Source organism: Leuciscus leuciscus (genome assembly GCF_965113295.1).
Source record: "Leuciscus leuciscus genome assembly, contig: HAP1_SCAFFOLD_790, whole genome shotgun sequence".
NCBI classification, from domain to species: Eukaryota; Metazoa; Chordata; class Actinopteri; order Cypriniformes; family Leuciscidae; genus Leuciscus; species Leuciscus leuciscus.
In genome coordinates, this window is record NW_028117950.1 from 6828 (window position 1) to 21254 (window position 14427).

Here is a 14427-nt window from a genome sequence, read left to right on the forward strand (position 1 = left end):
TTGAAAAAGTGAATGTTTTTTAGGCCTGTGTTACATTGATGGATGGAGTGATGGAGTGATGGATGGATGGATGGATGGATGGATAGATAGATGAATAGATGAATATATAGATACATGAGTTTAAACCACTTTTTGTTAAAAAAAATATGTTTTTGTTTGAAAAAGTGAATGTTTTTAGGCCTGTGTTATACATGGATGGATGGAGTGATGGATGGATGGATGGATGGATGGATAGATAGATAAATAGATAGATAGATGAATAGATGAATATATAGATACATGAGTTTAAACAACTTTTTGTTAAAAAAAAAAAAGTTTTTGTTTGAAAAAGTGAATGTTTTTAGGCCTGTGTTATACATGGATGGATGGAGTGATGGAGTGATGGAGTGATGGATGGATGGATGGATAGATAGATGGATAGATGGATAGATGGATAGATGGATAGATGAGTTTGATCGACTGTTTGTTCATATTTTTTTATTGTTTTGTGTTAAATATTGAAAGTAGTCTTTGGACTAATGGTTAGTTTGGGTTTAGGGTTAGTTTGAGGCTATGGTTAGGTTAGGGTTAAAATGGCATATAGGTAGGGAGGTAAAAACGACTTTCACCCTCATTAGTAACCACCCTCATTTGCATAAAGGGCATCTGATTGGCCGAATCTTAACTGTCCATATATCTGCAACGGTGTGTTTTATCTGTACGAAACTTGGTTTATATAGTAATTGATGTATGGCTAGTCGACTGGTGGTGGTTTGGTGCGCCTCTAGCGCCACCAGGTGTGTAGACACGGTACTGCACTTTATTTTTTAGATTTGTTTTTTTTTAACAGGGGTCTATTTTATAAATTGCTGTTGTATCTAGGGTTATTTTATATAGGGGTGGTCTATCCTGGTATATTTTGGGTAGGGTCTGTGTAGGTCCCGCCAGTGGTCAGTGTTTTTTGGTTTTGTTTTCTGTTTTTTTGTGCAGGTGGTGGGTAGGTTTAGCTGGTTAGGTGAGGTAGCGTGCCAGGCCTTTGGCCTTTGACCCTGCATCCATGCAGACGCCCTGACGCAAACTGAACTTGAGTTTTCCCCCAGCTGTTCACCTGTCAATGCAAAATGGTTGCATTTGCCGTGCATATCAGCACGAGTGCTGAAACAGCACCAATGCTGACAGGTAAGTGTCTATTTCTATAGATAGATTGATGGATGGAGTGATGGATGGATGGATGGATGGATGGATGGATGGATGGATGGATGGATGGATGGATGGATAGATAGGTACATGAGTTGAAACAACTTTTTGTTAAAAAAAATGTTTTTGTTAAAAAAAATGTTTTTGTTTGAAAAAGTGAATGTTTTTTAGGCCTGTGTTACATTGATGGATGGAGTGATGGAGTGATGGATGGATGGATGGATGGATGGATAGATAGATGAATAGATGAATATATAGATACATGAGTTTAAACCACTTTTTGTTAAAAAAAATATGTTTTTGTTTGAAAAAGTGAATGTTTTTAGGCCTGTGTTATACATGGATGGATGGAGTGATGGATGGATGGATGGATGGATGGATAGATAGATAAATAGATAGATAGATGAATAGATGAATATATAGATACATGAGTTTAAACAACTTTTTGTTAAAAAAAAAAAAGTTTTTGTTTGAAAAAGTGAATGTTTTTAGGCCTGTGTTATACATGGATGGATGGAGTGATGGAGTGATGGAGTGATGGATGGATGGATGGATGGATGGATAGATAGATGGATAGATGGATAGATGGATAGATGGATAGATGAGTTTGATCGACTGTTTGTTCATATTTTTTTATTGTTTTGTGTTAAATATTGAAAGTAGTCTTTGGACTAATGGTTAGTTTGGGTTTAGGGTTAGTTTGAGGCTATGGTTAGGTTAGGGTTAAAATGGCATATAGGTAGGGAGGTAAAAACGACTTTCACCCTCATTAGTAACCACCCTCATTTGCATAAAGGGCATCTGATTGGCCGAATCTTAACTGTCCATATATCTGCAACGGTGTGTTTTATCTGTACGAAACTTGGTTTATATAGTAATTGATGTATGGCTAGTCGACTGGTGGTGGTTTGGTGCGCCTCTAGCGCCACCAGGTGTGTAGACACGGTACTGCACTTTATTTTTTAGATTTGTTTTTTTTTAACAGGGGTCTATTTTATAAATTGCTGTTGTATCTAGGGTTATTTTATATAGGGGTGGTCTATCCTGGTATATTTTGGGTAGGGTCTGTGTAGGTCCCGCCAGTGGTCAGTGTTTTTTGGTTTTGTTTTCTGTTTTTTTGTGCAGGTGGTGGGTAGGTTTAGCTGGTTAGGTGAGGTAGCGTGCCAGGCCTTTGGCCTTTGACCCTGCATCCATGCAGACGCCCTGACGCAAACTGAACTTGAGTTTTCCCCCAGCTGTTCACCTGTCAATGCAAAATGGTTGCATTTGCCGTGCATATCAGCACGAGTGCTGAAACAGCACCAATGCTGACAGGTAAGTGTCTATTTCTATAGATAGATTGATGGATGGAGTGATGGATGGATGGATGGATGGATGGATGGATGGATGGATGGATGGATGGATGGATGGATGGATGGATGGATAGATAGGTACATGAGTTGAAACAACTTTTTGTTAAAAAAAATGTTTTTGTTAAAAAAAATGTTTTTGTTTGAAAAAGTGAATGTTTTTTAGGCCTGTGTTACATTGATGGATGGAGTGATGGAGTGATGGATGGATGGATGGATGGATGGATAGATAGATGAATAGATGAATATATAGATACATGAGTTTAAACCACTTTTTGTTAAAAAAAATATGTTTTTGTTTGAAAAAGTGAATGTTTTTAGGCCTGTGTTATACATGGATGGATGGAGTGATGGATGGATGGATGGATGGATGGATAGATAGATAAATAGATAGATAGATGAATAGATGAATATATAGATACATGAGTTTAAACAACTTTTTGTTAAAAAAAAAAAAGTTTTTGTTTGAAAAAGTGAATGTTTTTAGGCCTGTGTTATACATGGATGGATGGAGTGATGGAGTGATGGAGTGATGGATGGATGGATGGATAGATAGATGGATAGATGGATAGATGGATAGATGGATAGATGAGTTTGATCGACTGTTTGTTCATATTTTTTTATTGTTTTGTGTTAAATATTGAAAGTAGTCTTTGGACTAATGGTTAGTTTGGGTTTAGGGTTAGTTTGAGGCTATGGTTAGGTTAGGGTTAAAATGGCATATAGGTAGGGAGGTAAAAACGACTTTCACCCTCATTAGTAACCACCCTCATTTGCATAAAGGGCATCTGATTGGCCGAATCTTAACTGTCCATATATCTGCAACGGTGTGTTTTATCTGTACGAAACTTGGTTTATATAGTAATTGATGTATGGCTAGTCGACTGGTGGTGGTTTGGTGCGCCTCTAGCGCCACCAGGTGTGTAGACACGGTACTGCACTTTATTTTTTAGATTTGTTTTTTTTTAACAGGGGTCTATTTTATAAATTGCTGTTGTATCTAGGGTTATTTTATATAGGGGTGGTCTATCCTGGTATATTTTGGGTAGGGTCTGTGTAGGTCCCGCCAGTGGTCAGTGTTTTTTGGTTTTGTTTTCTGTTTTTTTGTGCAGGTGGTGGGTAGGTTTAGCTGGTTAGGTGAGGTAGCGTGCCAGGCCTTTGGCCTTTGACCCTGCATCCATGCAGACGCCCTGACGCAAACTGAACTTGAGTTTTCCCCCAGCTGTTCACCTGTCAATGCAAAATGGTTGCATTTGCCGTGCATATCAGCACGAGTGCTGAAACAGCACCAATGCTGACAGGTAAGTGTCTATTTCTATAGATAGATTGATGGATGGAGTGATGGATGGATGGATGGATGGATGGATGGATGGATAGATAGGTACATGAGTTTAAACAACTTTTTGTTAAAAAAAATGTTTTTGTTAAAAAAAATGTTTTTGTTTGAAAAAGTGAATGTTTTTTAGGCCTGTGTTACATTGATGGATGGAGTGATGGAGTGATGGATGGATGGATGGATGGATGGATGGATAGATAGATGAATAGATGAATATATAGATACATGAGTTTAAACCACTTTTTGTTAAAAAAAATATGTTTTTGTTTGAAAAAGTGAATGTTTTTAGGCCTGTGTTATACATGGATGGATGGAGTGATGGAGTGATGGATGGATGGATGGATGGATGGATAGATAGATAAATAGATAGATAGATGAATAGATGAATATATAGATACATGAGTTTAAACAACTTTTGTTAAAAAATATATTTTTATGTTTGAAAAAGTGAATGTCTTTTAGGCCTGTGTCACATGGATGGATGGAGTTAGACTTTTGGTTGTTTGGACTTGGGTAGATTTGGATTGTGCTTGAGTGGGTGGGGCTTGTTTTCAGCTTGTGTGTGAGTTAGGTTTTGATTTGGGTTAGGTTTGGACTGATGCAGTACCAGATTTGATGCCAGATCACTTGTGATGGAGCGTCACTCTGTTGCACATCTTTTATAGAATCAAAACAGACATTTATTATACTTGTTAATATTTATTTATTTAATTAATTGTGATGGTTAATAAACATTAAATATGAATAAAATATTCAAATATACATTCATTCATCTTATTATTCAGACATCTCTATTCAGACATCTTATTATTCTGATTAATGTCATAATTCATGAGAACTAGTTTAACATCATTATTAATTTTTAAATCATGTTGCAAGTGAGAGTGAATATAGCACCGTGAATATAGCACCTGTAAAGCAATGGAAATGTGGGAATGTTATTTCAGTTTTTTTTTTTTTTTTTTTTTGACTGATTACCAGAGCCTCATCGTGTGCTTCACCTCAGTAAGTGAGGTTTGGCATAAAGTTTTTCTTCTGTGTGCTTCAGGGTTTGATGAGTACTGGCGCCACCCTGTGTAAAATGTAAGTCACTGCACTTTTTTCCACTGTCAGCACCTAGGAGCTGTCCTGTGCAAACAAGTGCTCAACGTGTCCGTCCCCCACAAAACCCAACACCACACCCACCCTGCGAACACTACTGGCTGCAAGTACTATTTTGATTTCATGCTTATCCGAAGCTCGGTTCCGAGGACTGTATGAATTAGTTGTTTATATGGATATAAACAGATCAAATATCTGTTGGAGTGATGCCAGAGCCTGCCAGATTTTTTTTACCCCTTCCCCACCATGAATATGACAGCGCTGTCCCCTTATGTGCAGGAGACGTCTTTCCAGTATGTACAGTGGTTGTGCTGCCTGAACAGGGTGGGCCAGTGAGAAACATCTGCACAGCAAACCTATCAATGCTGCTCTGGAAAATGTCACCATAACAATGTGAATTTAATAAATATGAAGGTACATATACAAATAAGCTTGTTTTCTTTTCTTTTTTTTTCCTTTTTTTATAAAGTCCCCCCTAGAATCAAAGCAACTTAATGCCTTATAATGCCAATTTGTTGACACACCATTGAAGTGCAGTTTACATATTAATGTTATTTCAACATTAACTTGGTACATCAGACAGCGACATTGTATTACCAGTGTTTAAAAAAAATTATTTAGAATCAACGTCACATTGTGACATTGATCAAACACATTACCAAATAACTTTAGTAATTCAGATTTATTTCTCTCAAATAAGTATTAACATAGTTTTTAATGGCAGTTCTGTTTTGTCCTTATAAATTGCGAGTTATGAAACAGTTAGTAACCTCTATAAATTCATAATTGAAGGATTTAAGTAGAAACACAGGATGCAATTATGCATTTGAAAAAAAAAATTGTGACTTCCTTCAGCTTATGTGATACTATTCACTGCAAATGTTCCTTTTATTCATATATACATGGTTCTATGAATGTATTTTACAAAAAACATGTAATCTTCATTTCTATAATGTTATTATATTGTAGTTACAACCAATAACTTTAGTAATTCAGATTTATTTCTCTCAAATAAGTATTAACATAGTTATTAATAGCAGTTCTGTTTTGTCCTTATAAATTGTGAGTTATGATATGCAATTATGCATTTGGAGTTGTTTGCTTGTCAATGTAACTAATGATCAATCATTCCTGCAATAAAATAATAATGTGTAGAAAATAAATAAGAATACTTACAAACAGTTGTACTAAATATATATATATATATATATATATATATATATATATATCTTCTTTTTACATATTGGTTTAAAAATATTTTTAAAAAATTGTATTACACATCGTTGACCTTAGGTTATTAAATGTTTGATCAACACACTTTCATTCCAGACTTTTATTCCATGTAGTGATGTTGGAAAAAAGTTAGGCCCCACCCCATTGGATTTAAATTCCACTTTGAATAGCGGAAACCAAACGACTTTATCGAACAACTTTTACTTATTAGACTTTGTCGAATACGTATTATTCCCTGACTGATTTTTCCATGGCTGATACAGTACAGAAAAGGTAATGCTTCTAAACATTATTTTTTTGTGTTATATCGGTTTCCTCTAGTCAGCTCCAGGTCGACGAATGCGCCCGCGTTCCTCCGACTTATTTGCAGCAACATAGTCTCCGAGTATCAACATTTATGGTAATAATAATCAATGTTTTTTGATCGGCTATTCGGCATGCGATTGATTTCTGAAGTGTCTCATATATATAAACATTAAGTATTCAAGGTGCTATAGGTGCTATGGGCGTGGTCTTCGTGGTAAGCGCTAACGGGACATTTTTTGAAAACATTAAGACGTCTTACAGGTCTAAAACTGCTAAACGGTAGTGTAGTTCCAAAGTTTTGAAGTAAAGCCTTTATGTAAAGAAAATGTATAGTTAGAATCCAGCTTTCAACTTCGACTTGTTTTTTGTGAATAAGCTACAATCAATTCATTGAGGTCAGAGGTCATGGTGGTTACAGAGAAACCAATTTCTCTCAACCAAAAAAAAACAAACAAACAAAAAACTCATGTTAACAACGTTTCAAAGCAAACCTATTGTGTTTTCAATTTAAGAGACACCCGATCACCAGGCATTTTCCACCTATATTCTTAGTTTAAACTGGACTGCAAATACACTACCAAAAATGATTTTCCAACTTAGTGTTTGTCTTTTTTTTTTAAAACAGTCCAAATATTGAAAAATATATATACACTATATATAAATAATTATGCATTTAATAGAGGAGTAAAACGGAATAAGATGCAATGTCTTGTTTTCTGGAAAGAATACAAACAAAGCGAGTTGTTTAGAAGAACAAACAATTACTACAACAATTGCACAAACAAATTATTTTATTTTTTTAAAACCAAGTTTTCAAGCGAATTCATTGTGTGTTTCTCAGCGTTTAAAGACAACGTTTAGGTTTAAGATGACCATTGTCATTAAAGGGTGTGAGCGTGCACAGACTAAGGCCCTCACAATGCAAATGGCATTAGTGCAGGGCAGGCCCTGTTGTGCTGCTGCTCATTTAGTGTGGTTTTTTTTTTTAATTACATTTCTTCAAATCATGAATTGTTCTTTAAAATCGTTGAAATAATTTCTTTCACGTGTCTGTTTGTCTCCCAGGACTCCTGATCGTCATCTTGTCCACTGCTTGCGGTGCCACAAGCCTCAGGAGTGCATCTCCGTTCACCTGGCTCGTGTGTGCATGAGGAGCAGCACTCCAGAGGAGAGAGCAGCCGAGGTGCAGAGCGCAAAGGCCTCAAGCAAGGGTTGGGTCCGCTACGGCAGAAACTGGGACTACAATGTCATCTGCAAGCTCATTCCTGACAGATGCTCCCAGGCCAACTTGGTCAATGAACTTCTTCGCCGCGGCTTCTTCGTTGCCAATCAGCCCTCGGAGACCGATGCTGAAGCTCCATCTCCAACCCGCGTAGTCCCGTCTGGTCCGACTCAAAAGTAAGTGCAGTAAACCGTGTGCTACACTGCAAAAAGAAAAAGAGTGTTATTCCCCCTCCGTATCCTTGTCTCGTTTTCCAGTCCAAATATCTAACAATTCTTAAATCAGGATGCATTCACTAGATGTCATAATTATAGTGGGTCCTGTTTTCTGTGATAAGTAAATCAGATTGAAGGGAGTTGTTAACAAAGACATTCACTGCAAAAAATGCTTTTCTTACTTAGTATCCGTGTCTTGTTTTCCAGTCCTAATATCAAAAGAATTTCTTAAAATCAAGATGAATTTACTAAAGTAGTAAAATGCTATATTATGTCTGGTTTTCTGTGGAAATAATTAAAATGAAGGGTTTTTTTGCTTAACACAAGCAAAACTATCGGTCCATGGGGTAAGAAAAATATGGTTTCTTATTGAATTTAAGGTTCTTTTTCTTAATCCATGGACAGATAGTTTAGCTTGTGTTGAGTAAAAACCCACTTCATTTTAATGCATCTTCATGTAAGAATTTTTAGATGTTTGGACTGGAAACCAGACAATAATACTAAGTAAGAAAATGTTTGTTTTTTGCAGTGCAGCATCTTATACAAATCTACTCCTCTAGTAAATGCATTTCGACTTGAGATTATTTAGCCATTTGTACTGGAAACAAGACAAAAGTACTAATTAAGAACATCAATCATGAGAAATGTAGTGTGGATGTTACCTACCATAAGGTGACAATGCAACTGAATAAAACAAACAAACAAACTCACTGACATGTGCGACCACACTTTTATCCTGAGATGATAAAGTCACAATGCCAAGAAATGCTCTTGGCTCTCACCTGCAAACACTCTGCAATCAATCAGTCAATCACCCTCATCAACTCGACACAGTGTCTGTCAGCTGTTTGTCTGGTGTTGAGTATGATCCTGCCATGTGTTCCCTTGTCTAATGTGCCATGTTGTCATTGGTTCATTGTTTACAGGTGTCCCTTGTCTTGTCATTAGTCTTGTGTGTATTTAAGCCCTCATGTTTGCCACGTGTCTTTGTCAGTTTTTTGTTTCACTGTACCCGTGTTTGCTGAGTGTCATGCCGTCCCATCCTTCTGTTGTGAGTTAATGCCACGCTGTGCTTTTGTTCTATGTCTGATCTTGATATGTTTCTAAATGCATTTGAGTTCTCATCTATACTTGCCTCCAGCAGATCCCTTACACCTGTCTTGTTTTTTGTTTTGTCCAAACAGGTTCTTCCTCTTTGGGATTGCTGCACTCAAAGATTGTCAAACTATTTTAAGAGTGGCGAAGCCGGAAATAAACAGGATGTGTCAAGATCTGGAGATGGGCAGAAAACTCGGGCACAGAGAAAGTACCATGTATAGGTACTACTGCGAAGCTACACTGGTTTTTGCCCACATGCTGCGCCCGATTGCTGTGGAGTCCTTGACAGTAAGTCCATGTCTACTTTAAAGACTTTACGCTCATGATATGATGCAGTGTTTACGTATGCATTAGTGACCGCTCTTTCGTTATCCAGGATTCAGATTGGCTTGATCGGTTTGAGCATAGTGGCAGGGTGGTGATCGGCGTAGGGAGGGGCACGGATACCAACACGCTGCTTGCCCTGACCCAATGGGAGGAAGCTGTGAGTTTTAGTATGACATAAACAGCCGATGACTTGCTACCATTGTTTATACCATTTAATAATCTTTTGTTCGCACAGACATTTTTTCCCTTTTTTGTTTTTGTTTCCCATAGTGTTTGCAGGTCTACTTCAGCAAGATAAGGCCAGGGAACATCTGTCACGAGAAACCATGCAATGCCTTCTTTCTTGTGTCCTCCGGTGAGGCGGTCTCCAGCGTATCGCGAGACCTCAAATGCCTACACGATCTGTATGTACCTGCACATATGCGTGTGTGAGTGCACACCGTTAACTACATTTTGTCAGTCACAGTCATTTCACAGGCAACCCTTTGTGTTCCATTTTGTTTCTGCAGGCACAAACTTCCCCACTTTACTAGCCAGGATGTGCGCAGGGCGGTTGGCATTGCTGCGCAGAAGCTAACGGAGCCCCAACGGCAGGCGGTGCAGTTTTACCTGGACCGTGGCGCTCGTGATGTCGGACCACAGGACGCTGTTGACGCAGCTGTGCTGCTGGACTCTTTGTGCGTGTAAGTCTCTTCACGCAGCAAGGACCTAACATGTCACAAACAATCTTTACATCCGAGTAGCCATAATTTTGCCCAAGTAACAAACCTTTTTGTTCCTCGCCTACAAAGCAATTCTTCGGACGACGACCACCAGTCATTTGCTGAATTGGCTACAGCCGGAGGCAGTTCGAGTCTGCCAACTGCCCGCAAAGACTTCTCTGCATTTGTGACCAGTTTTCCCATTTCACTGGATGGGCAGCCTCCATCGAAAAAACAGCGTGTGAAGTATGGGTTTCCTGAAGACCGCACCTTCTATGATAAGTGGCGGGTCTCGCAGTACGCCCAGAGGCGGGAATATCTTCTGGGTAAGTCTCCGAATCCACCAATACAGCATTGTCCCGCATTTTAACATGCAGACGCTGCAGGTTGCTGTGGGGTTGTGTGTTTTTTTTTATTTTTATTTTTTTTATGCAAACCCAAAACCCAAAGACCTTTTTCTACCACACACTATCTCTATCAAAACGCAGCAATGTCCGACTCACACCGATCACTTTTGACTTCTTTTGAGTAAAGTGGTTTCATTTTGTCTTTCAGAACACTTCAAAGTCCATAAGCCTTCGACCGGAAAGTTGTCGAGGCTGATTAGGCAGGAGGGGTGGAAGTCCAACTACCCGAAGCCAGAGGAGATTCAACGGTTGTGGAAACCATCTCCTTCCAACCTCGCCATAGAGTCGGATGAGGCCATAATGAAGTGCCTGTCTGAGCAGACCTGGACGGGGCTGGCTATTAAGGACTTCGGTGCCAAGCAAGGTCGTGGTAAGGGTAAAACTGTGGCATTAGTTTGTTCTATAAATGAAACGTGGGCCATGCAACGTATACTGCAAGGAATTATTAGCATAGGCAGTAGAGGTTTTTTTTTTGGTAAAAAAAAAGTAAATTGGACTACTTTTCAGATTGTATTTCATAAAACAACATCTCAGGAAAATGTTAAGGGGTTTAAAAAAAAAAAAAAAAATTCTGTTACAGAACAGGGCATTGATTTCATACGTGTCCACTGTAGAGGACACCAGGACTTAAATCATGTTTATCAGGCATTTTGTGAGACGAAACAAGTGAATATGGAAATAAATTATACATCAATATTTCTATGAAATATTAGATATTATTATTCAAATGTTGCCAATTATTACTCCAATTATTACACTTCTTTTTTCATTAAATGTTGCTCCAAGAACACATTAATGTGCACATTAGATACAGTTTATAGATACATTGCATTGAATGGGAATATTAATTTATGGACATTTTACCCACATATTGCATAAAGTAAAATGGTGTATCAATTCATTCCATTATTTCTTTCATAACATAGTTGAGAATAATCTTTATACAAATTTTGGTTGAAAAAATCCTGAAACCCCCAAATTTATTGGTGATTGAAAAAAAAAATCCCATTGTTTTTGCCTATACATATAATTTCATGTCATTTTATTTTTTAAACAACTTAGTCCTGACGTCCACTACAGAGGACATAGCATAACGTATGAATAAAATATTATTTTTCAAAAATGTTTTTTTTTACCATTTGTTTATTGTGCTCTAAACAGTGTGATAACCTGGAAAAAAACTAAATTCAAAAAACTTTTTTTTTCTGGGTCCCAGGAGGATATCTGTTGCTAAAGTGGAAGTTGTCTCAAGTTGTCCAGCAGAGGGCAGCAGATTCCTTTTTAAATGAGAAGTCCCGCTCCTTATTCTGTTCTCAGTTATGGCCTAAAGTTTATTATAGATGCAGAATATTAAAAATGAAGGGGCAACGTGTCTGACAATCTTTATGAATAGACAAAATGATATGATATGTTCAATCGACCCCACTGTCCTTCGGTCTCAAATGAAATGCACATGTGCTTTAAGTAGTTTTTTCTCTTTTTTATTTTTTACTTTTTATATTGTTATGTTTCCTTTTCATGTAAAGCACTTTAAATTGCCATTGAGTATGACATGTGCTATATAAATAACGTGCCTTGCCTTTGCTACGAGGGGCAAAACATCAGTGGCCACGAGTGTAAATTAGAGATATTATAGCCTACTGTATGGCCACCGCTACTCTACTAATTCCCATCCCCCTCTGTGACCTGTGACGTCTTACTGTCAATCAAACCTGTTGTTTTACACCGTGTGAGATCGATCTTCTGCTGATCAAGGTGACAGTCTTTCAACTTTTTTAATTATTTGCATGATATTTCAAGTTATGCCTGTACTTATGACATCACGTGAGCGGTTTCGAAACTGGGCTACTGAGTGGATAAATAACAGTTTCATGTGGCTTTGAAGTGATCGAGCGTTTATACGCTGTGTTGTTACCTTGTAACACTTTTGCTATAGCTTTTTTTTTTTTCTCTGCCATATATAAAACCATTTGGACATGAACATTTTTTTACTAAAAAAAATACCATGCTTGAACGTCATGTAGCGAAACAATGATTAATTTTGTAGTCTTTATTGTTCTCTTGTTTAAATTGTATTTTTGATTGTGTATTTATCAACATCTTTGGCTCTTTTTAATTTATACTTTTTGAATGATTATTTGTAGGTTTTCTAAAAAGAATCAGTTATTGCAAGAGACTGATTTTTGACGTGTGACAATGGAAGAAGGTAAGGCCCGATTCACTAGAAAACTGCCATGCAAAGTTTGGTCCCACTTCATCAAGTGTCTTTAAGGACATCGTCAATGAATGAATAATTTAATTACATATATATATATACATAGAGAGAGAGAGAGAGAGAGAGAGATCAAATGATTCTATCCTCAAGTCCTTTTATTAGACAATTGCTTTGAGTGATAGCCATATGGAATAAGTTAGCACTGGGACAATAACCCATCTCATAATTCACATTCATTATTTCTTTCTAGAGTCTGTGAGACGCATCAGAAGGCAATACAAGGATGTAAGACGACATGTTGTCCAACTCATTATAGATAGCAAGGAAGACATGAGGAGGCTAGAGCATCGTCTGCTGGATCTGGGCACATGTACAAACAGTAAAATATCAATTCACATACTTTTTTTAACATTATATTTATTTTGTATAAGGCAAGACACATTTAAAATTGTAGTTGTGTTGTCAAACTAAATAAACAAATAATCTATCACTGTGTTATCCACCCTTCCACAGCAGAAACTGTGTCAGAAACTCAAGTCAGCCCACGCATAGAACAGTGTAAGTTAGAAATATTGCGTCTGTGATGTGAACTATGGGAAGGCTCTTTGAAAAGTGACATTATACACTCAGTATGTTTTCAAATACAGGCATTACAGATGCATGGAGAGGAAAGAATGTTTTTGTGATGGTCTCCAAAATTGGGCCATACAAAGTCTTCTTTTTTGACCTTTACAGTACTTCTCCAGGTCTGGAGCTCGAGAGTGAGGTACACAAACAAACAGTCGCTTGACTTTATTATTATGTATAATAAACACAACATGTATGCACCCTCATGTGAACCTCATTGTCAGCAGGTCATCAATGCCTTCATCTATCTGGAAATCCAGAAATTCAACATTCGGTCAGCAGAGCAGGCATTCTACATAGACAGCTTTGAAATGAGAAAAATTTGGCGAGGACATTTAACAATGCTGAAGGTTGGTTTTATTCAGTGTAAATACGATAAGGTCACAAAGGCTTTGAATTCTAACAACAACAAAAATATTTTCAGATTGACCCCTCAGTGTACCACTTCATCATTGGCATCACAAACAAGCACAACCACTGGACAGTTACGGTATAAGATGGAACTTGCTTTGTTTTTGAAATAAACCAAACTAAAATGGACCATTAGTGTGCATAACTATGTTTCTATATATTCTAAAATACTGAAAGGTTATCCTGCCATCACAGAAGAAGGCATTGTTTTTAGACCCAATGGGAGAAAGTCAAATCGATATAATGAAGTGCCAGAAGGTGACAAGGTATGAATAAATAAAATCAAAGGCTTTTTACAGTAATGTATTTGAAACTACAATGCATAGCGCTGTCATTTGTTACATTGTTGTTTGTCAATATAAGAGCACTGATGCTTCAGAGAGGATACGACGCCTCAGCCTGGACGTGCGAGACGGTTCCTCATCCCAAACAGAGGGATTCCTCGTCCTGTGGAGTTTTTGCACTGAAGGTATCAAAGGTGTAAAAAACTGCTCAACTTATTTTGATGAGTTAATGTAATATGTTTTCCTGACATATAAGATTCAACTTATTTTTTTAAGTCAGTTTGATGAATTCAAGTTTCAATGACTTAAACATCCAATTTGATTGAATAATAAATAAAAAAATAAGGATGATTATATGATGGTGGCCATGGACATCATATAGTAATTTCTAATAGCACTGTCCTAAAATGACAACATAT

The 14427-nt window shown here is 37.3% G+C and overlaps 2 protein-coding genes and 1 long non-coding RNA gene across 3 annotated transcripts; 2 read left to right on the top strand and 1 right to left on the bottom strand.

Annotated features, from left to right (window-relative positions):
• Window positions 1–7274: 7274 nt before the first annotated feature.
• LOC309491982 lies at window positions 7275–8688 on the bottom strand. The gene is made up of 2 exons (XR_014203386.1): window positions 8605–8688; window positions 7275–7925 (listed from the first exon to the last, which is right to left on the bottom strand). It is a non-coding gene; the product is annotated as an uncharacterized lncRNA (long non-coding RNA).
• Window positions 8689–9021: 333 nt separating this feature from the next.
• Window positions 9022–11948, top strand: LOC309491981 (uncharacterized protein). Its single transcript, XM_082191008.1, has 7 exons — window positions 9022–9324; window positions 9413–9520; window positions 9634–9767; window positions 9873–10046; window positions 10155–10390; window positions 10620–10841; window positions 11688–11948. The coding sequence occupies exons 1-7, from the start codon at window positions 9046–9048 to the stop codon at window positions 11846–11848; spliced, it is 1314 nt and encodes a 437-aa protein (XP_082047134.1). The 5' UTR covers window positions 9022–9045; the 3' UTR covers window positions 11849–11948.
• A 179-nt stretch (window positions 11949–12127) lies between these two features.
• Window positions 12128–14193, top strand: LOC309491983 (uncharacterized protein; the record flags this gene model as incomplete). Its single annotated transcript, XM_082191009.1, has 8 exons — window positions 12128–12677; window positions 12937–13056; window positions 13200–13244; window positions 13334–13452; window positions 13541–13663; window positions 13738–13803; window positions 13902–13990; window positions 14088–14193. Coding segments are annotated over exons 1-8 (678 nt in total), but the record flags the coding sequence as incomplete, so codon positions are not given.
• Window positions 14194–14427: the final 234 nt, after the last annotated feature.